Source organism: Cucurbita pepo, chromosome 8, assembly GCF_057944985.1.
Source record: "Cucurbita pepo subsp. pepo isolate OVF chromosome 8, ASM5794498v1, whole genome shotgun sequence".
NCBI classification, from domain to species: Eukaryota; Viridiplantae; Streptophyta; class Magnoliopsida; order Cucurbitales; family Cucurbitaceae; genus Cucurbita; species Cucurbita pepo.
The window spans coordinates 8412271-8436333 of record NC_141805.1 but is presented as its reverse complement, the minus strand read 5'-3'; the positions used below and the strand labels follow the sequence as shown (position 1 = coordinate 8436333).

At 38.2% G+C, this 24063-nt stretch overlaps 1 protein-coding gene and 21 non-coding genes across 22 annotated transcripts; 21 read left to right on the top strand and 1 right to left on the bottom strand.

Moving 5' to 3' along the window:
• Window positions 1-2054: 2054 nt before the first annotated feature.
• On the bottom strand, window positions 2055-4359 carry LOC111799587 (peptidyl-prolyl cis-trans isomerase). The gene is made up of 5 exons (XM_023682980.2): window positions 3680-4359; window positions 3405-3503; window positions 3159-3203; window positions 2653-2790; window positions 2055-2523 (listed from the first exon to the last, which is right to left on the bottom strand). Exons 1-5 carry the CDS (start codon window positions 4070-4072, stop codon window positions 2167-2169), a joined length of 1032 nt encoding a protein of 343 aa, XP_023538748.2. The 5' UTR covers window positions 4073-4359; the 3' UTR covers window positions 2055-2166.
• Window positions 4360-9282: 4923 nt separating this feature from the next.
• Window positions 9283-9354, top strand: TRNAW-CCA (transfer RNA tryptophan (anticodon CCA)). Its single transcript has one exon. It is a non-coding gene; the product is annotated as a tRNA-Trp (tRNA).
• A 3667-nt stretch (window positions 9355-13021) lies between these two features.
• On the top strand, window positions 13022-13093 carry TRNAW-CCA (transfer RNA tryptophan (anticodon CCA)). The gene has a single exon. It is a non-coding gene; the product is annotated as a tRNA-Trp (tRNA).
• Window positions 13094-13374: 281 nt separating this feature from the next.
• On the top strand, window positions 13375-13446 carry TRNAW-CCA (transfer RNA tryptophan (anticodon CCA)). The gene has a single exon. It is a non-coding gene; the product is annotated as a tRNA-Trp (tRNA).
• Window positions 13447-13747: 301 nt separating this feature from the next.
• TRNAW-CCA (transfer RNA tryptophan (anticodon CCA)) lies at window positions 13748-13819 on the top strand. Its single transcript has one exon. It is a non-coding gene; the product is annotated as a tRNA-Trp (tRNA).
• A 453-nt stretch (window positions 13820-14272) lies between these two features.
• TRNAW-CCA (transfer RNA tryptophan (anticodon CCA)) lies at window positions 14273-14344 on the top strand. The gene has a single exon. It is a non-coding gene; the product is annotated as a tRNA-Trp (tRNA).
• A 118-nt stretch (window positions 14345-14462) lies between these two features.
• On the top strand, window positions 14463-14534 carry TRNAW-CCA (transfer RNA tryptophan (anticodon CCA)). Its single transcript has one exon. It is a non-coding gene; the product is annotated as a tRNA-Trp (tRNA).
• A 107-nt stretch (window positions 14535-14641) lies between these two features.
• On the top strand, window positions 14642-14713 carry TRNAW-CCA (transfer RNA tryptophan (anticodon CCA)). The gene has a single exon. It is a non-coding gene; the product is annotated as a tRNA-Trp (tRNA).
• Window positions 14714-14994: 281 nt separating this feature from the next.
• Window positions 14995-15066, top strand: TRNAW-CCA (transfer RNA tryptophan (anticodon CCA)). The gene has a single exon. It is a non-coding gene; the product is annotated as a tRNA-Trp (tRNA).
• A 113-nt stretch (window positions 15067-15179) lies between these two features.
• On the top strand, window positions 15180-15251 carry TRNAW-CCA (transfer RNA tryptophan (anticodon CCA)). Its single transcript has one exon. It is a non-coding gene; the product is annotated as a tRNA-Trp (tRNA).
• A 299-nt stretch (window positions 15252-15550) lies between these two features.
• On the top strand, window positions 15551-15622 carry TRNAW-CCA (transfer RNA tryptophan (anticodon CCA)). Its single transcript has one exon. It is a non-coding gene; the product is annotated as a tRNA-Trp (tRNA).
• A 100-nt stretch (window positions 15623-15722) lies between these two features.
• Window positions 15723-15794, top strand: TRNAW-CCA (transfer RNA tryptophan (anticodon CCA)). Its single transcript has one exon. It is a non-coding gene; the product is annotated as a tRNA-Trp (tRNA).
• Window positions 15795-16117: 323 nt separating this feature from the next.
• On the top strand, window positions 16118-16189 carry TRNAW-CCA (transfer RNA tryptophan (anticodon CCA)). Its single transcript has one exon. It is a non-coding gene; the product is annotated as a tRNA-Trp (tRNA).
• A 299-nt stretch (window positions 16190-16488) lies between these two features.
• TRNAW-CCA (transfer RNA tryptophan (anticodon CCA)) lies at window positions 16489-16560 on the top strand. The gene has a single exon. It is a non-coding gene; the product is annotated as a tRNA-Trp (tRNA).
• A 300-nt stretch (window positions 16561-16860) lies between these two features.
• On the top strand, window positions 16861-16932 carry TRNAW-CCA (transfer RNA tryptophan (anticodon CCA)). The gene has a single exon. It is a non-coding gene; the product is annotated as a tRNA-Trp (tRNA).
• Window positions 16933-17198: 266 nt separating this feature from the next.
• On the top strand, window positions 17199-17270 carry TRNAW-CCA (transfer RNA tryptophan (anticodon CCA)). Its single transcript has one exon. It is a non-coding gene; the product is annotated as a tRNA-Trp (tRNA).
• A 304-nt stretch (window positions 17271-17574) lies between these two features.
• On the top strand, window positions 17575-17646 carry TRNAW-CCA (transfer RNA tryptophan (anticodon CCA)). The gene has a single exon. It is a non-coding gene; the product is annotated as a tRNA-Trp (tRNA).
• A 118-nt stretch (window positions 17647-17764) lies between these two features.
• TRNAW-CCA (transfer RNA tryptophan (anticodon CCA)) lies at window positions 17765-17836 on the top strand. The gene has a single exon. It is a non-coding gene; the product is annotated as a tRNA-Trp (tRNA).
• Window positions 17837-20450: 2614 nt separating this feature from the next.
• On the top strand, window positions 20451-20522 carry TRNAW-CCA (transfer RNA tryptophan (anticodon CCA)). Its single transcript has one exon. It is a non-coding gene; the product is annotated as a tRNA-Trp (tRNA).
• A 2904-nt stretch (window positions 20523-23426) lies between these two features.
• On the top strand, window positions 23427-23498 carry TRNAW-CCA (transfer RNA tryptophan (anticodon CCA)). Its single transcript has one exon. It is a non-coding gene; the product is annotated as a tRNA-Trp (tRNA).
• A 93-nt stretch (window positions 23499-23591) lies between these two features.
• Window positions 23592-23663, top strand: TRNAW-CCA (transfer RNA tryptophan (anticodon CCA)). Its single transcript has one exon. It is a non-coding gene; the product is annotated as a tRNA-Trp (tRNA).
• A 321-nt stretch (window positions 23664-23984) lies between these two features.
• On the top strand, window positions 23985-24056 carry TRNAW-CCA (transfer RNA tryptophan (anticodon CCA)). Its single transcript has one exon. It is a non-coding gene; the product is annotated as a tRNA-Trp (tRNA).
• Window positions 24057-24063: the final 7 nt, after the last annotated feature.

Below are 24063 nucleotides of genomic sequence, written 5' to 3'. Positions count from 1 at the left end.
AATGTCGTGACTTGAGAATTGTCCTTTCAGTTTGAGAGAAAGATTACCCATAACGTTTCTAAAGGAATTGAGAGGAGTTTGATGGAAACTTATGAATCGAGAGATAGAGTACTTGAGAATTATAGGAACCAAGCTAGTGAGTACATTATTTTTCCGAACTTAAACTCTGTGTAGTGAACTAAAATTTATAAAAATTGAACCTACAACTTCATGGAGGCAAGTTTGGTGAAGAAACTAACTTGAGATGGCCACTAGAACGAGCTGCACAACTCGAGTTTCAAAGTAAGGAGCGAGAGACACACATCATTGTCCTTGATCAAAAGTAGAAAACGATGATGTGGCTAATTCAATTGAATTGACCACCTTTTGGTTTTTTTTAAACTGCTCCCTATTCTAGCTCGTTTCTCATACATTTTTCTTTGATTCCTTGTTCTTGAGTCATTCTAGGACCTCCACACGAAAATTTGAGTTTGGAAAGCATGGGAACAAGCCCATGAATACATATGAACAAGTAATAGTCACGTTAGGCTTTTCTTGAGAAATACTTGTGGGAATTATTTTGAATTGCTCCGAAACCTTGAAAATAACATTGTATGATAGAAATGAGCACGTTTAGGTGTCTGAAACAAGATTTATGAACCTTAATTGCTTGAATTCACTTGATATATCAATATAAACCCGACATGTTTTAATGTAATAAATGAGTTAATTTAATTTCTGTAAAACATGATATGAGATGTTCTGAATTACTAATTTAGAGATTTAGCTTCAGTTATATTCTTGGTAAAGCTTGTTTGTGAACCTTTGAGTACAATTAAGGTCCATGTGTTTGTAACGAGCCATCGTATTTGAACATTTAATTTCTTGCTAGCATGTTTAAACAATTGGTATCTTACCTGGTGTTCTTAGGTAGAATAAGGTTGTAGGATACTAAGTTAGACTCAAGTAGGAAACATGGATGTGCATGAATCGTTAGAAGGCCTTAAGAGATCGAGCTCAGTACCATGTAGCTTAAGAGTATCCCAGATTATACTATGCCTAGATTATTATGGTGAACGGAATTAAGGCCAATCTTCTATCCTTATTGGTCGCATGTAGGGACTATTAAGACTAGCTAGCTAACCTTAATAATGAACTTACCTTGATTGGTAGATGTCTTCTTGTGCACTCTAGGGTAGTCATAGATTAGTCTTATAGGGTTGTGCCTTTAGATTAGAATTTGGTGAACTTAAAACCGGATGAGGTTAGAGCTCAATGATATACAAATGTGTTAGTATCGCACATGGAAATAAACTAGGATACCCTAACAGGCCTCTTGTTTCATAAACTAGCCTGCATGATGGGCAAGGGACCACATAGGTATCTAGTAGTTTGTATGCACGAGGAGGTACTCTTAGTTAGTACCCCATTGGTCTCGGGGTGGACCATTTCACTCTATTTTATTACATATGCTTAGCAAAAATCATGTTTGATATACGTAGGACATGGAACCAACGGATCGTGACAAATCTTTACTACCAACAATGATTTCTTCTTTCATTACTTCATCCTTTCCACATCCCTCTCGTTTGTTCTCAGTTACCATAACACTAAGTTCATATCTTTAAGCTCGATAACAACAATACGAACTTGCTCATGTTCTGATTACATACCTGATATAAATATCTTAGGACGTGATCATGAACAACTTTTTATTCAATCACTAAAAAAAATCGAAGTACTATGTTTCCTCATGTTTCTCGTTCAACAGATCACAACAATACGAACTTGCTACAAAGATTTGAATTTGAATCTCAACTTTCACCTTGTTAGAAGCCGTTCTAAATCAAATAAAATACCATCCACAAAGAAGATACCACTTATTTAAAATGTTCACCTCGTTCATGTGAACAAAACAACCCCATCAATCACGAGACAATCGTGAAGAGATATCGGCTTGTTTGAAATGACTATCTAAGTGCTTCTTAAACCGTTAAAAATGTGGTACTAAACACTAGAAATTCGAGTCTTTTCTTTTTCTTATGAGTAAGAAACTATGATAGCTTTATGAGGCATAACAAAAACTGTCCAAAATGGAATATAAGAGTGAAACAGCTAAAAGAAAAATAAGTAAACTTAAAGAAACTCAAGAACATTATGTGAAAAAGAAGTGGTATAACCAAAATATCAATCTGATTTCATGTTCAGATCTCCATGACTCTTCTTCATTCGTTTCAACCGCAACGAAACGTGTTCTTGCAACACCGAAACATTGACATTGTTCCAAACGTCGGGCTTGGTAGGAAGTCCTGCAATTTTCTCTGCAACTTCCATGTCTTCTGGGAGAACCGAACCGAACACCGTGTACACTTTGTTCCATTCTTGGTGGTTTGCAAGACTAATGAAGAATTCCGGTCCCGAACCAACCCACGCTACCGAACCGCGCTTTATGTATGGGCAAACTTCAGGGGAAATCTTCTTAAATGGTTCCCCTTGGGTTTCCAGTGTTCCTTGAATAAGTGCAAAAGGAGGACCTAAAGGAGCCTAGTGGTTCATAGAAATTTGAATAAGAACATGGTTGTTGCACCTCATATGGATATCTAGTTCATCCTCTAAGTTATCTTTTTAAAAGTGTAATGTGTGCAAAAGGAGCTACACGAAAGACATCCTTACGTTTTCTATGGGGTTTCCTTTCGAGTCCCAAGATTGGCCTCGACCCTCGGCACGGTAGAAGTGGCAACCAGCGCAATGTCGTAATTCCAACAACTCAAGAATGTAAGCAACAGAATGGGGAGCACAGTCAGGGAAGAGCTGCATAATAAGTTCAGAAATATGTCACAAACGCTAAGAATACATGCTGCACGAGTAGACGAGGCAAATTTTCGCCTTATAACGACACGTGAGAACGACAGGGGAGGCGTTCTAAACGCTATCAGAGTCCATAAACAGGGTATAACCAAAAACACTATCTCAGAATGCACAAATATGTAACAGTCATCATTCTATTGTGAAGAACATTATGATATTCAACAGTTCGGTCATGCAATCGACGAATACGAACAGACGAAAGTTTCCTTAGAATACGAAGCATTAAAACAAATAACGAACACGAGTCTCCTCATCCCTAAGAACACGAGTTAGGAAGGTAACTAAGAGCACATACAAGCAAGGACGGTTACCTTGATATGAAGCGTGCCATGGTCGGTCTCCAACGCAACGATTCCCTAGGAAACAAACCATTGAAGACTCATCAATAGACAAGAAGCTGAAGATATCATAACCATAGATATATATATAAAGAGTTAATGAACAAACAAATGGCCATTTCCTTCTGGAAAAGCCTACAAAATTTGGGATAGAACATTGAAAACAATACAAACAATTGTTAAAACAATCATAAACTTTATGTTTGAGAGATTCAAAACCTCTCCTCTTCCAAAGATAAGCCCAGATGTCCAAATACTTGTTGTCCCTCCTTCCTGCCGATCAGGAGCCAATGTATCCTTCTGTTTCTTCAACCAGCACTGTTGATATAAACGTAGAATCATACATGAATTCAACAGAGCTTAAAATCTGTCATGGAAACCACAGAATTTGAAGAACAGAACTATAAAATAAAGGATCTAATCAAACCAAATACACATGATTAAGACAATGATTAGGAAGAAAAAGTAAAAAACTAGACATGATTTCAACATACTTCACCAAATTTTGAACCACATTCCTTTCGATTTCCACAATAAACCCAAGTATCACACAAGCAAGGCCCATCATTGCCGTTGCACATAGCTTTACAAGCCTTACAACACAGCTCAGAGGAATTGAACTTAAATTCAGAACCCCACTTCACAGCCGGACCCCAATACTCCAAATTCTCGATTCCCCGGCAACATTCCTCGGCTCCACCTTCCAAATTTCCGGCATCACCATCTCTAATCACTGCGAACGATTCAAGTTTCGAAGGATCGCCGCCGTTGAGTCTGAACAAAAAAGGGAGAAACGTGTACACGGCGGCGCAGGAGATGAAACTGACCAAAATTAAGATCGGTAGGGTTAAACGAGAGGCTTCTTGGTCGATTTGCTTACGACCCATCTGAGAAATGGCAAAGAATTGCCGAACCCAGATGCTAACACAGGTAACTGAGATCGGAGGAACGAATTCAAGAACAAGGGCCGGCGAGACAAGCGTTGACTGGAAATTTATGAGGCTTTTGCTCGGATTACGAACATAGAATTTCCGAATTTCAAAATTTCTGTGTTATAGATGAATTACGACATTGAAATGAAGGCCGGAGCATTGGCAAAAGAGCAAAATGGACGAGATCCTAGTCAACGATTACAACGATTACAACGAAGCCGAGCTGAATTGCAGTACGGAGATGAAAACGACGTCGTTGCGGCCGGAGAACGAATTTTTTGACCTTTAAAACCTATTTTGAGTTAAATTATAAGTTTGAAGGATTACGTAAACATAGTAAATTAATTTATGTCGTTTTTTAATTAAAAAAATTATATCGTATTTTTTAACTATTAATTAAATTCTTTGTTGATTTTTTTATTTAAATATTTATTTTATAAAATATTTTTTTATTTAGTTTTGAAAGCGACCTAATTTGGGTGATTAAATGAAGTGTACAAGTTGGTTGAAAATTGAGCAAAAAAAGGTGTTTAGTCAACTTTTCTTTTTGTCTTTTTATTTCATTTATTGGCGATTTATATTTTATAAATTACCCATTAAATTAATATTAACTTCCTATGTGTTATTCCTTGCGTGTAGGTTGGTGGAATTAATGTTATTATTATTTATTTACATATGATCAAAGATTTGAAATTTTCATCTCATCTATTATAAAAATAAAAAAAACATATATTATTTATTTTGTTAAAATAATAATTTGGGTTTTATTCATTTATTTATTACGACCAATTTTTCAAGGATTTTTGAAGTACAGATGACAACACGGACTCGTAAATTTTTTCTTAAACAAAACAAATGGAATATAAAATATAAATATACTTTATTTATATTGTCCAAATCACAAGTTTAAATACGTTAGCAAAACGATGAGTTAAAATGGCACAACAAACAGGAACAATTGGAGGCATTGGTTCCTTAGAATAGGAACCGACTCTCTGTGACTCTTGCTCCAAATTTTCTCTCATATTTGAATAGCTCCTAGTTACTTAAAAAACATGGCAAACATAAAGTGAGTACAAGACTTAGTAAGTAATCTAGTTGTAGGGTTTTAATTGTTTCTATGATGTTACGGTAACACACTCTTTCGTTGATCTTGGTATATGACTTGATTCTTATTTTGAGAACCTTGATTCTAGGTTTTGGTCATGAGTATTGAGTACATAACATGGTTCTATATCGATGATCTTGGTCTAAAGTTATGAGTTTTTAAGTTCTTAGTTTTGACATGAGGACCTTGGCACTTAAGAGGCGTGTGGGTTCCTATGGTAGGTAAATAACTTCGTCCTAACTTATGTATGAGGTTTCATGCATTTCCTATGACACAATATGCAGGCCTATGTCCAGGACTTTGGAAGTTCCAGCATCATAGTCTGAATAACTACATCCAAGGTTTCATGTGTTCCTTATGATGCAGTTAAAGTACCGATACTTGAATTTGTGACTTTATGCATTCCCTATGATACATTATGCATACTTATGTCTAAGGCTGCATATGTTCCCTGCAACATAGTTTAAATACCTGTTCCAAGGTTTCATGCGTCCTCTGTGATGTAGCCTGTGTTGAGGGATCATGTTATATCGCTCATCAGGAAATCTTTAGAAAATCAAAGTAGAGTGGTACCTAGTAGTCTTGTTACGAGTTTAGGTCATTTTTTAGTACCTATCTTCTTGTCATGAGTGTTGTCTTTAGAGTATCCTCTTAGGTTCATAGGTTTTTGTGCTCTAGCTTTAAGGATTCTTTTTAAAACTTAAGAACTTTGATCCTGAACATTTAGGGTCTTAGTTTTTTATTCTTGTTTCTTGTCCTTTAGATACTCCTTCTATGATACCGGTACATGAAATGAGCTTGAAAATCTTTATTCTTGGTTTGGACTAGGATTCAAATTCCAAATTCGGCTCATGATGACTCTAACATTTCCTTGAATTGGGATCCAGATACAACCTATAACTGCCATGACACCTCCTTGGGTTGAGATCCAAATTCGACATCTTTGTGGCCCCAAAAATCTCCTGCATCACTCACGACGTAGTCTGAGTCATGAAATAATGAAGTTCAGTGGGAGGTCTAAGGTTTCTTAAGGCGTGTGCTGAGCCTAGGTAATGTGGTATTATGGTAGGCTTAAGGCTTGGGTTGTGCTTTCTTGGCATGATCCTTCTTATTCTTAGAGTGTCATCTTAGGTTCTAGCTTTAAGAATTTTTTTCTTCAAGACTTAGGCACAATCAAAGCATAGATTATAACATGTAAGCTCTAGTTTCATCAATTTTCGTTTAAATCTCTCCCCGTCCTGCTATACTTACGAGTTGATTAGTGGCCAATGAATCACTAACTAAAGAGTCAATTTTGGAGATTGAAATCTTGCATTAACACTTTTAATATCATAAATGAGTCTCTTGTAAAGTTTCATTTCATTTGAAGTTTTTTAGGATCGTGAAAATAGTTAAAGTTCTAATAAGGGTAATTTGGTCATTTACTACTCAAGTCTTGGTAGGCCCTAAACAAGCTCCAATTGTCTTCTAACCTTTCCTAGTCACTTATGTGAAAATAAGCCTCATATATATTAAATATTAAATATTTTTGAAATCATTTTGGTCTTGTACGGACGGTAATTTCCACAAGTAAAGTTTAAGAAAATACCAGACTGGCTACTTACCTCACTGAGCGACATTCGAGACCTCTGTTCTCGAGATTTTTTTATCCGAATTGCTCCAAATATTTGTGAGCAGGACCCCAAGGGTTAGAAAGCAAAAAGAATTTCATGAGAATCAATCTACAAAGAGGTTAATTTCATTGAACTAGCTATGTCACCATCTTCAACCTTCAGTCAGGAAAGATGATGAATTTTTGTGGCTCGATAACTCTAAAAAGAAGTCCTCCACAGTCTTGTACATTGCATTTGTGGCCCCGATCACTTCATGAAAATTATAAAGGACGTCTTAAGGAAGAAAATGGGACCAACTCATAGCTTCTCATGGTCCGTGACCTAAATTATTCACCATCAAAATATTTCTAGAAGTCATTTTTCTCGTTGGATTAAACCCAATTCCTCTCTCTAATGATTGAGGAGTTTCAACTCGAGATAGATACCAAGCCAACATCTCCCTTAAGGAGGGAGATTGAGACAAACCTTTGAAGCAACGCACGTTTACGCACAAGTATCATTTAGAGGGATGAAAAGAAGGGTCGATTAGAAGCATCGACCATGATAGTTCCAAGACGGAGAGAAAATTTTGATCATGTTGAGGTCAAAGTAACAAGAATAAAAAACTTGTGTGAGAATACTATGGGTCTGTCAAAGTTATCCACAAGGTCGAGAAGGCATCATATAGAATCCAATTTCTCCCATGGATGCGAACTAGCCCTGTTGTTCACGTCAATAACTTAAAACGTTACTAATTGACCAAGAAGACACCAATTATAAGGAAACGACATAACATCATGCAAAGAAGAAGAATTTTCTAGTGAAAAAAGTAGTAGAGACTTCGACAAAGAAGACTAAAAAACTCAATGACTCGATGAATCGAGAATTGATTTTCAATAGTTCCTAGCAGATTGAAAGAAAATCCTCAATACCGAGATCAGTTGGAAGCGTTTCGAAAGTCCTAAAGTCAGGCTCACCCTACATCATTGAGTACGTTAAGACTCGGTTGATAGAGACGTCAACCAATTGAATGAGGGAGAATGTCACGATCATGCTTGTCCAAGGCATGATGTCTGTGACCACAAGATGGATGTTCCAGTCATGCTTGTCTAGGACATGTTGTCCATGGCCGTACACCCGTTCCAAACCTCTTTTTACTTGCTTTCATATTAGACGATAGACCTTAACTATTATTGTTGTGTCAATACGGGGGTGTACAACGGTTCCCCAAAATCATGTCTACACCCGCGATGACTAAAATGTCTCAAAATGTACTATAAGGGGATATGACTAGTAGTCACTTATTCCTACTCGGGTTATCTTCTATCAAAGTAGTTGTTGTTGTCTAGTCGCTTTTAGCTTATAACATTTCTTTCTTTCAAATTGTTTTTAGCGTCTTTCTTCGCTCACGTTTTCTAAAATTTTTCTCTCAAGCGTGACTTGAAGCTTAAGCATATGCCGACGTTGTTCACGAAGTTTGAATTTCTCACAGCTAACTTGTTCGCTGAGTTATAACAAGTGTCACACAATCGTCATCCCGCTACTGTAAGAGTGTGATTGTGACAAATGGCATCCACAAGATCAGTGATTTATTGAGGAGCCGTGGGATCACGATCTGAAGTGCTTAAGTAAGCAATCTGGTGTTGTGGAGTAGTGTGTGAGATCCACCTGCCCAAGATCTGTGATGTACCAAGGAGCCAATCATAGGATCAACAATCTGGTGGTGTGGAGTAGTGGGTGAATTCCACCTGCGCAAGATCTGTGCGCTGTACTGAGGAGGCGATCAGGATGCATGGCGTAATGATAGCATGTCTGACTCCAAATCAAAAGGTTGCGACAATCCGGTGGTATCGAATAGTGTGTGAATTTCACTTGCGCAAGATCTGTGATATACTGAGGAGCCGATCAGGATCCATGGTGTAACGAATGATAGCGTGTTTGACTCTAGATCAGAAGGTTGCGTGTTCGATTCATGTTGGGTTTAATTTACTACTTGATAATTTTAATCTTATACTATAAACTAGGTTCAATGGTCGACGTCTCACTCTAGATCAGAAGGTTGCATCCAATTCGGGTAATGTAGAGAAGTGTGTTGCGTCCAATTCGGGTGATGTGGAGTAGTGTGTGAATGACACTTGCAAAATCTGTGATGTATTGAGGAGTCTGACTCCATGACGTAATTTTAATCTGGATCCATGACGTAATGGTAGCAGGTCTGACTCCATATTTCAAGGTTGCATGTTTGATTCACGTTGGGTTCAAATTTACTATGGGATAATTTTAATCTTATATTATAAACTAGGTTGAATTCCATTAATATTGCTACTACTAAAGTAACTAAAGCAATCCGGTGGTGTGGAGTAGTATGAGGAGTGGTTCCAAGCAATCCGGTGGTGTGGCATAGTATGTGAATTACAACCATAAGATGTGTGATGTATTGAGGAGCCGTCTCATTACATATCATGGGATCCATAGCGCAATGGTAGCACTTTTGACTCCAGATCAGAAGGTTACGTGTTTGATTCACGTTGGGTTCAATATTATACTATTTGATAATTTTAATCTTATATTATAAACGATGAAGAGCAGTGTGTGAATGACAACTGCAAGATCTGTATTGTATAGATGTGTCTTTCCATTCATGTTGGGTTCAATATTATACAATTTGATAATTTTAATCTTATAAATGATGAAGGGTAGTATGTGAATGACAGTTGCAAGATCTGTGTTGTACATAGGAGCCATCCTGTTAAATATCATGGGATCCTTGGCGCAATGGTAGCGCGTCTGACTTTAGACCAAAAGGTTGCATGTTTGATTCACATTGGGTTCAAATCTTATATTGTAAACGATGAAGGGCGGTTCAAATCTGATATTGTAAACGATGAAGGGCAGTGTGTGAATGACAAAAGATTGCGTGTTTGAGTCACATTGGGTTCAAATCTTATATTGTAAACGATGAAGGGCGGTTCAAATCTTATATTGTAAACGATGAAGGGCAGTGTGTGAATGACAGCAAGATCTGTATTGTACAGAGGAGCCGTCTCGTTAAATATCATTGGATCCATGGCGCAATGGTAGCGCGTCTGACTCCAGATCAGAAGGTTCACGTTGGGTTCAATATTATACTATTTGATAATTTTAATCTTATATTGTAAAAGATGAAGGGCAGGATGTGAATGACAGCTGCAAGATCTGTATTGTACAGAGAAGCCGTCTTAAATATCATGGGATCCATGGCACAATGGTAGCGCGACTCAAGATCAAAAGGTTGCGTGTTTGATTCACGTTGGGTTCAGCTACAAGATTTGTATTGTACAGTAGGAGCTATCTCATTAAATATCATGGGATCCATGACGCAATGGTAGTGATTCAGGTTGGGTTTAAAATATTATACTTGTGTGTTTGATTTACGTTGGGTTCAAGATTATACAATTTGATAATTTTAATCTTGTGTGTGAATGACAGTCGCAAGATCTGTTTTGTACAGAGGAGTTATTAAATTTCATGGGATCCATGGCATAATGGTAGTGTGTTTGACTCTAGATCAGAAGGTTGTGTGTTCGATTCACATTGTGTTCAATATTATACCATTTGATAGTTTTAATCTTATATTATAAACGACAGTTTCAGGACCTCTTGTACAGAGACAGTTTTAGGACCTCTTGTACAGAAGAGCCGTCCCAACGATGAAGACTCTTGTACAGAAGAGCCGTCCCATTAAGCAATGACAGTTTCAGGACCTCTTGTACAGAAGAGCCGTCCCAACGATGAAGAGTAGTGTGTAAATGACAGTTTCAGTGTGTATCATGGAGTAGAGTGTGTAAATGACAGTTTCAGTGTGTATCATGGAGTAGAGTGTGTAAATGACTGTAAATGACAGTTTCAGTGTGTATCATGGAGTAGAGTGTGTAAATGACAGTCTCAGTGTGTATCATGGAGTAGAGTGTGTAAATGACTGTAAATGACAGTTTCAGTGTGTATCATGGAGTAGAGTGTGTAAATGACAGTTTCAGTGTGTATCATGGAGTAGAGTGTGTAAATGACAGTTTCAGTGTGTGTATCATGGAGTAGAGTGTGTAAATGACAGTTTCAGTGTGTATCATGGAGCAGAGTGTGTAAATGACAGTTTCAGTGTGTATCATGGAGCAGAGTGTGTAAATGACAGGTTCAGTGTGTATCATGGAGCAGAGTGTGTAAATAACAGTTTCAGTGTGTATCATGGAGCAGAGTGTGTAAATCACAGTTTCAGTGTGTATCATGGAGCAGAGTGTGTAAATGACAGTTTCAGTGTGTATCATGGAGCAGTGTGTAAATGACAGTTTCAGTGTGTAAATGACAGTTTTAGGACCTCTTATGCAGAAGAGCCGTCCCATTAAGCAATGACAGTTTCAGGACCTCTTGTACAGAAGAGTCGTCCCAACGATGAAGAGTAGTGTGTAAATGACAGTTTCAGGACCTCTTGTATAGAAGAGCCGTCCCATTAAAGACCTCTTGTACTGAAGAGTCGTCCCATTAAAAATCATGGAGCAGTGTGTAAATGACAGTTATCATGGAGCAATGACAGTTATCATGGAGCAATGACAGTTATCATGGAGCAGTGTGTATGTAAATGACAGTTATCATGGAGCAGTGTGTATGTAAATGATAGTTTCAGGACCTCTTGTACAGAAGAGCCGTCCCATTAAAAATCATGGAGTAGTGTGTAACAGAAGAGTCGTCCCATTAAAAATCATGGAGCAGTGTGTAAAAATCATGGAGCAGTGTGTAAATGACAGCTTCAGGACCATCATGGAGCAGTGTGTAAAAATCATGGAGCTGTGCAAATGACAGCTTCAGGACCTCTTGTACAGAAGAGCCGTCCCATTAAAAATCCATGTGTAAAAATCATGGAGCTGTGTAAATGACAGTTTCAGGACCTCTTGTACAGAAGAGCCGTCCCATTAAAAATCCATGTGTAAAAATCATGGAGCAATGTCAAGCGGTGTAAATGACAGTTTCAGGACCTCTGTTATCATGGAGCAATGACAGTTATCATGGAGCAGTGTGTATGTAAGTGATAGTTATCATGGAGCAATGACAGTTATCCTAGAGCATTGTGTAAATGACAGTTTCACGACCTCTTGTATAGAAGAGCCGTCCCATTAAAAATCATAGAGCAGTGTGTAAAAATCTTGGAGCAGTGTGTAAAAATCATGGAGCTGTGTAAATGACAGTTTCAGGACCTCTTGTACAGAAGAGCCGTCCCATTAAAAATCATGGAGCAGTGTAAATGAAAGTTTCAGGACTTATTGTACAGAAGAGTCGTCCCATTAAAAATCATGGAGCAGTGTGTAAATGACAGTTTCATGACATGTTGTATAGAAGAGCATAGTAAACAATGAAGGGTAGTGTGTGAATGATAGCTGCAAGATTTGTATTGACAGAAAAGCCGTCTTGTTAAATATCATGGGATCCATGGTGCAATGGTAGCGTGTTTGACTTCAAATCAGAAGGTTGCATGTTCGATTTAGGATAAATATTATACTATTTGATAGTTTTAATCTTATATTATAAATGATGAAGTGCACTTTGTGAATGACACAAGATCTATGTTGTACAGAATAGCCGACTCCAAATCAAAAGGTTTCATGTTCAATTCAGGTTGGGTTAAATATTATACTATTTGATAGTTTTAATCTTATATTGTAAAGGATGAAGAATTGTGTATGAATGACTGCAAGATCTGTATTATACAGAGAAGCCGTCCTATAACATATCATGGGATCCATGGTGCAATGGTAGCGCGTCTGACTCTAGATCAGAAGGTTGCGTGTTCGGTTCAATATTACACTATTTGATAGGTTTAATCTTATTGCAAGATCTATGTTGTATAAAGGAGCCGTCCAATTAAATATCAAGGGATCCATGGCGTAATGGTGGTGTGTTTGACTCCAGATCAGAAGGTTGCGTGTTTGATTCACGTTAGGTTCAATATTATACTATTTTAATAGTGTGTGAATGACAGTTGCAGGATCTGTGTTGTTATAAAGGAGCCGTGCTATTAAGCAATAGTAGCGCATCTTACTCCAGATCAGAAGGTTGCGTGTGATTCACATAGGGTTCAGTATCATTCTATTTGATATTTATACTATCATCGTTAGTGTGTGAATGACAGTTGCAAGATATGTGTTGTATAGAGGAGCCGTCTCGTTAAATATCATGGGATCCATGGCGCAATGGTAGCGCGTCTGACTCCAGATCAGAAGGTTGCGTGTTCGATTCACGTTGGGTTCAAGTATCATACTATTTGATATTTTTTTAATCTTATATTATAGACGATGAAGTTTAGTGTGTGAATGGCAGTTGCAAGATCTGTGTTGTATAGAGGAGCCGTCTCATTAAATATCATGGGATCCATGGCGCAATGGTAGCGCGTCTGACTCCAGATCAGAAGGTTGCGTATTCACGTTGGGTTCAAGTATGATACTATTTGATATTTTTTTAATCCTATATTATAGACAATGAAGGTTGCAAGATCTGTGTTGTATAGAGGAGCCGTCTCGTTGAATATCATGGGATCCATGGCGCAATGGTAGCGCGTCTGACTCCAGATCAGAAGGTTGCGTGTTCGATTCACGTTGGGTTCAAGCATCATACTATTTGATATTTTTTTATAATCTTATATTATAGACAATGAAGGTTAGTGTGTGAATGACAGTTGCAAGATCTGTGTTGTATAGAGGAGCCATCCCATTGAATATCATGGGATCCATGGCGCAATGGTAGCGCGTCTGACTCCAGATCAGAAGGTTGCGTATTCACGTTGGGTTCAAGTATCATACTATTTGATATTTTTTTAATCTTATATTATAGACAATGAAGGTTAGTGTGTGAATGACAGTTGCAAGATCTGTGTTGTATAGAGGAGCCGTCTCATTGAATATCATGGGATCCATGGCGCAATGGTAGCGCGTCTGACTCCAGATCAGAAGGTTGCGTGTTCGATTCACGTTGGGTTCAAGTATCATACTATTTGATATAAAAATATAGACAATGAAGGTTAGTGTGTGAATGACAGTTGCAAGATCTGTGTTGTATAGAGGAGCCATCCCATTAAATATATCCCATGGCGCAATGGTAGCGCGTCTGACACCAGATCAGAAGGTTGTGTGTTCGATTCACGTTGGGTTCAAGTATCATACTATTTGATATTTTTTTAATCTTATATTATAGACGATGAAGTTTAGTGTGTGAATGGCAGTTGCAAGATCTGTGTTGTATAGAGGAGCCGTCTCATTAAATATCATGGGATCCATGGCGCAATGGTAGCGCGTCTGACTCCAGATCAGAAGGTTGCGTATTCACGTTGGGTTCAAGTATGATACTATTTGATATTTTTTTAATCTTATATTATAGACAATGAAGGTTGCAAGATCTGTGTTGTATAGAGGAGCCGTCTCGTTGAATATCATGGGATCCATGGCGCAATGGTAGCGCGTCTGACTCCAGATCAGAAGGTTGCGTGTTCGATTCACGTTGGGTTCAAGCATCATACTATTTGATATTTTTTTATAATCTTATATTATAGACAATGAAGGTTAGTGTGTGAATGACAGTTGCAAGATCTGTGTTGTATAGAGGAGCCATCCCATTGAATATCATGGGATCCATGGCGCAATGGTAGCGCGTCTGACTCCAGATCAGAAGGTTGCGTGTTTGATTCACGTTGGGTTCAAGTATCATACTATTTGATATTTTTTTATAATCTTATATTATAGACGGTTAGTGTGTGAATGACAGTTGCAAGATCTGTGTTGTATAGAGGAGCCATCCCATTAAATATATCCCATGGCGCAATGGTAGCGCGTCTGACTCCAGATCAGAAGGTTGTGTGTTCGATTCACGTTGGGTTCAAGTATCATACTATTTGATATTTTTTTAATCTTATATTATAGACGATGAAGTTTAGTGTGTGAATGGCAGTTGCAAGATCTGTGTTGTATAGAGGAGCCGTCTCATTAAATATCATGGGATCCATGGCGCAATGGTAGCGCGTCTGACTCCAGATCAGAAGGTTGCGTATTCACGTTGGGTTCAAGTATGATACTATTTGATATTTTTTTAATCTTATATTATAGACAATGAAGGTTGCAAGATCTGTGTTGTATAAAGGAGCCGTCTCGTTGAAAGTCATGGGATCCATGGCGCAATGGTAGCGCGTCTGACTCCAGATCAGAAGGTTGCGTGTTCGATTCACGTTGGGTTCAAGCATCATACTATTTGATATTTTTTTATAATCTTATATTATAGACAATGAAGGTTAGTGTGTGAATGACAGTTGCAAGATCTGTGTTGTATAGAGGAGCCATCCCATTAAATATATCCCATGGCGCAATGGTAGCGCGTCTGACTCCAGATCAGAAGGTTGCGTGTTCGATTCACGTTGGGTTCAAGTATCATACTATTTGATATTTTTTTAATCTTATATTATAGACGATGAAGTTTAGTGTGTGAATGGCAGTTGCAAGATCTGTGTTGTATAGAGGAGCCGTCTCATTAAATATCATGGGATCCATGGCGCAATGGTAGCGCGTCTGACTCCAGATCAGAAGGTTGCGTATTCACGTTGGGTTCAAGTATCATACTATTTGATATTTTTTTAATCTTATATTATAGACAATGAAGGTTAGTGTGTGAATGACAGTTGCAAGATCTGTGTTGTATAGAGGAGCCGTCTCATTGAATATCATGGGATCCATGGCGCAATGGTAGCGCGTCTGACTCCAGATCAGAAGGTTGCGTGTTCGATTCACGTTGGGTTCAAGTATCATACTATTTGATATAAAAATATAGACAATGAAGGTTAGTGTGTGAATGACAGTTGCAAGATCTGTGTTGTATAGAGGAGCCATCCCATTAAATATATCCCATGGCGCAATGGTAGCGCGTCTGACTCCAGATCAGAAGGTTGTGTGTTCGATTCACGTTGGGTTCAAGTATCATACTATTTGATATCCCAAGTATCATACTATTTGATATTTTTTTAATCTTATATTATAGACGATGAAGTTTAGTGTGTGAATGGCAGTTGCAAGATCTGTGTTGTATAGAGGAGCCGTCTCATTAAATATCATGGGATCCATGGCGCAATGGTAGCGCGTCTGACTCCAGATCAGAAGGTTGCGTATTCACGTTGGGTTCAAGTATGATACTATTTGATATTTTTTTAATCTTATATTATAGACAATGAAGGTTAGTGTGTGAATGACAGTTGCAAGATCTGTGTTATATAGAGGAGCCGTCTCGTTAAATATCATGGGATCCATGGCGCAATGGTAGCGCGTCTGACTCCAGATCAGAAGGTTGCGTGTTCGATTTACGTTGGGTTCAAGTATCATACTATTTGATATTTTTTTAATCTTATATTATAGACGATGAAGTTTAGTGTGTGAATGGCAATTGCAAGATCTGTGTTGTATAGAGGAGCCGTCTCATTAAATATCATGGGATCCATGGCGCAATGGTAGCGCGTCTGACTCCAGATCAGAAGGTTGCGTATTCACGTTGGGTTCAAGTATGATACTATTTGATATTTTTTTAATCTTATATTATAGACAATGAAGGTTAGTGTGTGAATGACAGTTGCAAGATCTTTGTTGTATAGAGGAGCCGTCTCGTTAAATATCATGGGATCCATGGCGCAATGGTAGCGCGTCTGACTCCAGATCAGAAGGTTGCGTGTTCGATTCACGTTGGGTTCAAGTATCATACTATTTTATATTTTTTTAATCTTATATTATAGACGATGAAGGTTAGTGTGTGAATGACAGTTGCAAGATCTCTGTTGTATAGAGGAGCCGTCTCGTTGAATATCATGGGATCCATGGCGCAATGGTAGCGCGTCTGACCCAGATCAGAAGGTTGCGTGTTCGATTCACGTTGGGTTCAAGTATCATACTATTTGATATTTTTTTATAATCTTATATTATAGACAATGAAGGTTAGTGTGTGAATGACAGTTGCAAGATCTGTGTTGTATAGAGGAGCCGTCCCATTAAATATATCCCATGGCGCAATGGTAGCGCGTCTGACTCCAGATCAGAAGGTTGCGTGTTCGATTCACGTTGGGTTCAAGTATCATACTATTTGATATCTTTTTAATCTTATATTATAGAGACAATGAAGGTTAGTGTGTGAATGACAGTTGCAAGATCTGTGTTGTATAGAGGAGCCATCCCATTAATATATCCCATGGCGCAATGGTAGCGCGTCTGACTCCAGAGCAGAAGGTTGCGTGTTCGATTCACGTTGGGTTCAAGTATCATATTATTTGGTTAGTGTGTGAATGACAGTTGCAAGATCTGTGTTGTATAGAGGAGTCGTCCCATTAAATATCATGGGATCCATGGCGCAATGGTAGCGCGTCTGACTCCAGATCAGAAGGTTGCGTGTTCGATTCACGTTGGGTTCAAGTATCATACTATTTGATATTTTTTTAATCTTATATTATAGACGATGAAGTTTAGTGTGTGAATGGCAGTTGCAAGATCTGTGTTGTATAGAGGAGCCGTCTCATTAAATATCATGGGATCCATGGCGCAATGGTAGCGCGTCTGACTCTAGATTAGAAGGTTGCGTGTTCGATTCACGTTGGGTTCAAGTATGATACTATTTGATATTTTTTTAATCTTATATTATAGACAATGAAGGTTAGTGTGTGAATGACAGTTGCAAGATCTGTGTTGTATAGAGGAGCCGTCTCATTAAATATCATGGGATCCATGGCGCAATGGTAGCGCGTCTGACTCCAGATCAGAAGGTTGCGTGTTCGATTCACGTTGGGTTTAAGTATCATACTATTTGATATTTTTTTATAATCTTATATTATAGACAATGAAGGTTAGTGTGTGAATGACAGTTGCAAGATCTGTGTTGTATAGAGGAGCTGTCTCGTTAAATATCATGGGATCCATGGCGCAATGGTAGCGCGTCTGACTCCAGATCAGAAGGTTGCGTGTTCGATTCATGTTGGGTTCAAGTATCATACTATTTGATAGTTTTAATCTTGTTGGGTTTTATGTCCTAAAACTCATAGTTTGTAAACAAAAACATATTCTATTTTCAATAAAGTTATTATTCTTGTTTATTCAGTAAAGATTGTTATACTTGAACTATATGTAGAGACGTTGTTTATTCAGTAAAGATTGTTATACTTGAACTATATGTAGAGACATAAGAGTTGATCAAGTTCAAGTATATAGTCATATATGTAGAGACATAAGAGTGGATCAAAGACATAAGAGTGGATCAAGTTCAAGTATATAGTCATATATGTAGAGACATAAGAGTGGATCAAGTTCAAGTATATAGTCATATATGTAGAGACATAAGAGTGGATCAAGTTCAAGTATATAGTCAAAATGATCTCTAGTATAAGGATAAGGCTGAGTACCTTATTCTGGGGATACTATGGATGCCACTATAAAATGATCTATAGTATAAGGATAAGGCTGAGTACCTTATTCTGGGGACACTATGAATGCGGCCCACTTTTGTATATGATATAAACATGTGATCACTAAATTGTACATGTGGACACATGTGAGTGGGGGCATCCTATGCAATGAGTATTGCATAAGATCGGACCATGAAGAAAACCACTCTCACTTTATAATTTCGTTTAATGTTGAGACTGATTTTCTTTTCATTCTATAACCTAGGTAACTCGGTTTTAATCCTGAGCTAACCATGAACTCCTGTTTATTCGGAATTATCCTTAGATTTGCATGGGTGAGAGTGGCTCTAGTTCGCCGACTCAATAGGCCTCCCATTTCAGGGGTAAGACTGGGTGAATGGCTGGGGACGTGGGGTGCAAGATAGAATTCACTCCTACCCACTTTTAGGGATAGAAGAAAGGTAGTTCTCTTAAGCACTGACTTCAGGTCTTGAACAAGGGGCCCCACCCTCTCATTGGCTTGAGAGGGATTCGGTTTACTGGTTGGACCACAAACCAATTGTTCATTAGAGGATCAGTGAGACATAAGGAACAAGAAGTAACTTTAGGGATAAAACGGTAAATTGACCTATCTCTAGTTACGAACAACCTGTGAAGGATCGACTTACTAATCATGGTTATATCAAATGGACAGAAATATATCTATAGTGAGGGGAGTGCAACTACTAGGCTATAGTGGAGTGTCTTAGTAGTTAACGAATGTCGGTTAACAAGGTTAATGAGTTTAGCCGGTTAATCTTGGATCGTTGGAGCCCATGATCTATAGGTCCAAGGTCCCTCTGCTAGCACATATCGGACTAAACCATAGAACAGTGTGACGAGTGAGTTCGAAGTGTTCGAATTCAAATTAGGGAATATGCTCTACATATATACAATATATTTAACCGCATTTTTGTTTTATTTACTAATTAAACAAAAGAAGAGAATCTAAAATATTTAAATAAAATTTAAATATCTTAATCAATTATGTGTCGGAATTGATTGGGATTGACATTTGAATTAATATTAAATATTAATTAAATAGTTTAATTAATTATTTAATGTTACTTTAATTTGAAATTAATTATTCAAATTAATTGTTGAATTAAAATGAAGAAATTCAAAATGTTGAATTCATTTAATGGAAAAATCCATGTTAGTGGAATTTTAAGGTATCAAAATTTGGTTTAACCAAACTTGCATGTTTGCCGACAATTTTAAGTGTCAAAATTTGGTAAACTCAAATTTGCATGAACATGCAAACATGACTCTTTAAATAGAGTGATCATGGTACATGGAAGGTCTTCTTCTTGGTGAAAAACCTTGAGAAAAACCTCTCACAAACACTCTCTTCATATATACAAAATCCCTCCCAAGTTTAGTCACACACCGGATTCCACAATCCCGTTCTAAGGCCGGAGGATAGTGGAGAAGACACTAGTGGTGGTTCGAAACCGGTTCGTGAGGAAAAAGAAGTTTGAACTACAAAAGGTTAGTATTCAAGCTCATTAAGTTTTAATACTTATGAACATGCTAGTTATTTACTATAATTGATGTTCTAAAAGTGCCTAAGATCCAAATTGCTTCCGCATGTGTTATATTAACACCATCAAATCTTATATTATAAACGATGAAGGTCAGTGTGTGAATGACAGTGTTCGATTCACGGGTTCAAGTATCATACTATTTGATAGTTTTAATCTTATATTATAAACGATGAAGGTCAGTGTGTGAATGACAGTTGCAAGATATGTGTCATCGTTAAATATCATGGGATCCATGGCGCAATTGTAGCGCGACTAACTCCAGATAAGAAGGTTGCATGTTCGATTCGGGTTCAATATTATACTATTTGATAGTTTAAATCTTATATTATAGTTTTAATCTTATATTATAAACGATGAAGGGCACTGTGTGAATGACAGTTGCAAGATATGTGTTGTAAAGAGGAGCTGTCTTGTTAAATATCATGAGCTCCATGGTGGAATAGTAGTGCGTTTGACTCCAGATCAGAAGGTTGTGTGTTCGATTCATGTTGGGTTCTATATTATACTATTCGATAGTTTTAATCTTATATTATAAACGATGAAGGGTAGTGTGTGAATGACAGTTGCAAGATTTGTGTTGTACAGAGGAGTCGTCCTGCTAAATATCATGGGATCCATGGCGCAACGGTAGCGTGTTTGACTCCAAATTAGAAGGTTGCATGTTCGATTCACGTTGGGTTCAATATTATACTATTTGATAGTTTTAATCTTATATTATAAACGATGACGGGCAATATGTGAATGACAATACTATTTGATAGTTTTAATCTTATATTATAAACGATGACGGGCAGTATGTGAATGACAATACTATTTGATAGTGTATGTGAATAATAGTTGCAAGATCTGTGTTATATAGAGGAGTAGTCCCGTTAACTATCATGGGATTTATGGCGCAATGGTAGCGCGTCTGACTCCAGATCAGAAAGTTGCGTGTTGGATTCATGTTGGGTATCATATTTTACTATTTGATAGTTTTAATCTTATATTAAAGAGAAATGTGTGAATGACGCAAGAGAAGGTTGCGTGTTGGATCCATGTGAATGACGCGAATGACGCAAGATCTATCCATGTGAATGAGCAGTCCAGTTAAATATCATGGGATCCATGTGAATGACGCAAGATCTGTGTAGCAATGTGTGAATGACGCAAGATCTGTAGCATGAGAGCAGTCCAGTTAAATATCATGGGATCCATGTGAATGACGCAATATCTGTGTAGCAATGCGTGAATGACGCAAGATCTATGTAGCATGAGATCAGTCTAGTTAAATATCATGGAAGATCTGTGTAGCAATGTGTGAATGACGCAAGATTCGTAGCATGAGAGCAGTCTAGTTAAATATCATGGGATCCATGTGAATGACGCAAGATCTGTGTAGCAATGTGTGAATGACGCAAGATCTGTGTAGCATGAGAGCAGTCCAGTTAAATATCATGGGATCCACGTGAATGACGCAAGATCTGTGTAGCAATGTGTGAATGACGCAAGATCTGTGTAGCATGAGAGCAGTCTAGTTAAATATCATGGGATCCATGTGAATGACGCAAGATCTGTGTAGCATTGAGAGTAGTCCAGTTAAATATCATGGGATCCATGTGAATCACGCAAGATCGCAACGCAAGATCTGTGTAGCAATGAGAGCAGTCCAGTTAAATATCATGGGATCCATGTGAATGACGCAAGATCTGTGTAGCAATGTGTGAATGACACAAGATCTGTGTAGCAATGTGTGAATGACGCAAGATCTATGTAGCATGAGATCAGTCTAGTTAAATATCATGGAAGATCTGTGTAGCAATGTGTGAATGACGCAAGATCCGTAGCATGAGAGCAGTCTAGTTAAATATCATGGGATCCATGTGAATGACGCAAGATCTGTGTAGCAATGTGTGAATGACGCAAGATTTGTGTAGCATGAGAGCAGTCCAGTTAAATATCATGGGATCCACGTGAATGACGCAAGATCTGTGTAGCAATGTGTGAATGACGCAAGATCTGTGTAGCATGAGAGCAGTCTAGTTAAATATCATGGGATCCATGTGAATGACGCAAGATCTGTGTAGCATGAGAGCAGTCCAGTTAAATATCATGGGATCCACGTGAATGACGCAAGATCTGTGTAGCAATGTGTGAATGACGCAAGATCTGTGTAGCATGAGAGCAGTCTAGTTAAATATCATGGGATCCATGTGAATGACGCAAGATCTGTGTAGCATTGAGAGCAGTCCAGTTAAATATCATGGGATCCATGTGAATGACGCAAGATCTGTGTAGCAATGTGTGAATGACACAAGATCTGTGTAGCAATGTGTGAATGACGCAAGATCTATGTAGCATGAGATCAGTCTAGTTAAATATCATGGAAGATCTGTGTAGCAATGTGTGAATGACGCAAGATCCGTAGCATGAGAGCAGTCTAGTTAAATATCATGGGATCCATGTGAATGACGCAAGATCTGTGTAGCAATGTGTGAATGACGCAAGATCTGTGTAGCATGAGAGCAGTCCAGTTAAATATCATGGGATCCACGTGAATGACGCAAGATCTGTGTAGCAATGTGTGAATGACGCAAGATCTGTGTAGCATGAGAGCAGTCTAGTTAAATATCATGGGATCCATGTGAATGACGCAAGATCTGTGTAGCATTGAGAGCAGTCCAGTTAAATATCATGGGATCCATGTGAATCACGCAAGATCGCAACACAAGATCTGTGTAGCAATGAGAGCAGTCCAGTTAAATATCATGGGATCCATGTGAATCACGCAAGATCTATGCAGCAATGAGAGTAGTCCTGTTAAATATCATGGGATCCATGTGAATGACGCAAGATCTGTGTAGCAATGACGCAAGATCTGTGTTGTACAGAAGAGCAGTCCAGTTAAATATCATGGGATCCTTGTATACAAAAGAGTCGTCCAGTTAAATATCATGGGATCCTTGTACAGAAGAGTCGTCCAGTTAAATATCATGGGATCCATGGAGTATTGGAAGCGCAGACGCAAGATCTGTGCAAGATCTCTGTTGGCATTGGTAGCGCGGACGCAAGATCTGTGCAAGATCTCTGTTGTACAGAAGAGCCAGTTAAGTATCATGGGATCCATGGAGCAATGGTAGCGCGAACGCAAGATCTGTGTTGTACAGTTGCCAGTTAAATACCATGGGATCCATGGAGCAATGGTAGCGCGCCTGACTCCAGATCAAAAGGTTGGGTTCAATATTATTATTTGATAGTTTTAATCTTATATTATGAACGACGAAAGGTGCGTCTGACTCCAGATCAGAAGGTTGGGTTCAATATTATTATTTGATAGTTTTAATCTTATATTATAAAGGATGAAGGGAATGATAGTTGCAAGATTTGTGTTGTATAAAGGAGCCGTCTCATTAAATATCATGGGATCCATGGTGCAATGGTAGCGTGTTTGACTCCAGATTAGAAGGTTGCGTGTTCAATTCATGTTGGGTTCAGTATCATACTATTTTATATTTTTAATCATATATTATAGACAATGAAGGTTAGTGTGTGAATGACAGTTGCAAGATCTATGTTGTATAGAGGAGCCGTCCCATTAAATATCATGGGATCCATGGCGCAATGGTAGCGTGTCTAACTCCAGATCAGAAGGTTGCGTGTTCGATTCACGTTGGGTTCAGTATCATACTATTTGATATTTTTAATCTTATATTATAGACGATGAAGGTTAGTGTGTGAATGGTACAGAGGAGCCGTCCCATTAAATATCATGGGATCCATGGCGCAATGGTAGCGCGACTGACTCCAGATCAGAAGGTTGCGTGTTTGATTCACGTTGGGTTCAAGTATCATACAATTGGCGCAATGGTAGCGCGTCTGACTACAGATTAGAAGGTTGTGTGTTTGATTCACGTTGGGTTCAAGTATCATACTATTTGATAGTTTTAATCTTATATTATAAACGATGAAGGTCAGCGTGTGAATGACAGTTGCAAGATCTCTGTTGTACAGAGGAGCCGTCCCGTTAAATATCATGGGATCCATGGTGCTACAGAGGAGCCGTCCCGTTAAATATCATGGGATCCATGGTGCTACTGAGGAGCCGTCCTGTTAAATATCATGGGATACATGGTGCTACAGAGGAGCCGTCCCATTAAATATCATGGGATCCATGGCGTAATGGTAGCGCGTCTGACTCCAAATTAGAAGGTTGCGTGTTTGATTCACGTTGGGTTCAGTATCAT

Coding starts and splice junctions, on each gene's coding strand:
- LOC111799587 (XM_023682980.2), bottom strand. CDS start 4,072: ATGGGTCGTAAGCAAATCGACCAAGAAGCCTCTCGTTTAACCCTACCG. Junction 3,504..3,679: donor GTGGTTCAAAATTTGGTGAA/GTATGTTGAAAT, acceptor TTATATCAACAG/TGCTGGTTGAAGAAACAGAA. Junction 2,524..2,652: donor AAGGAAACCCCATAGAAAAC/GTAAGGATGTCT, acceptor ATGAACCACTAG/GCTCCTTTAGGTCCTCCTTT.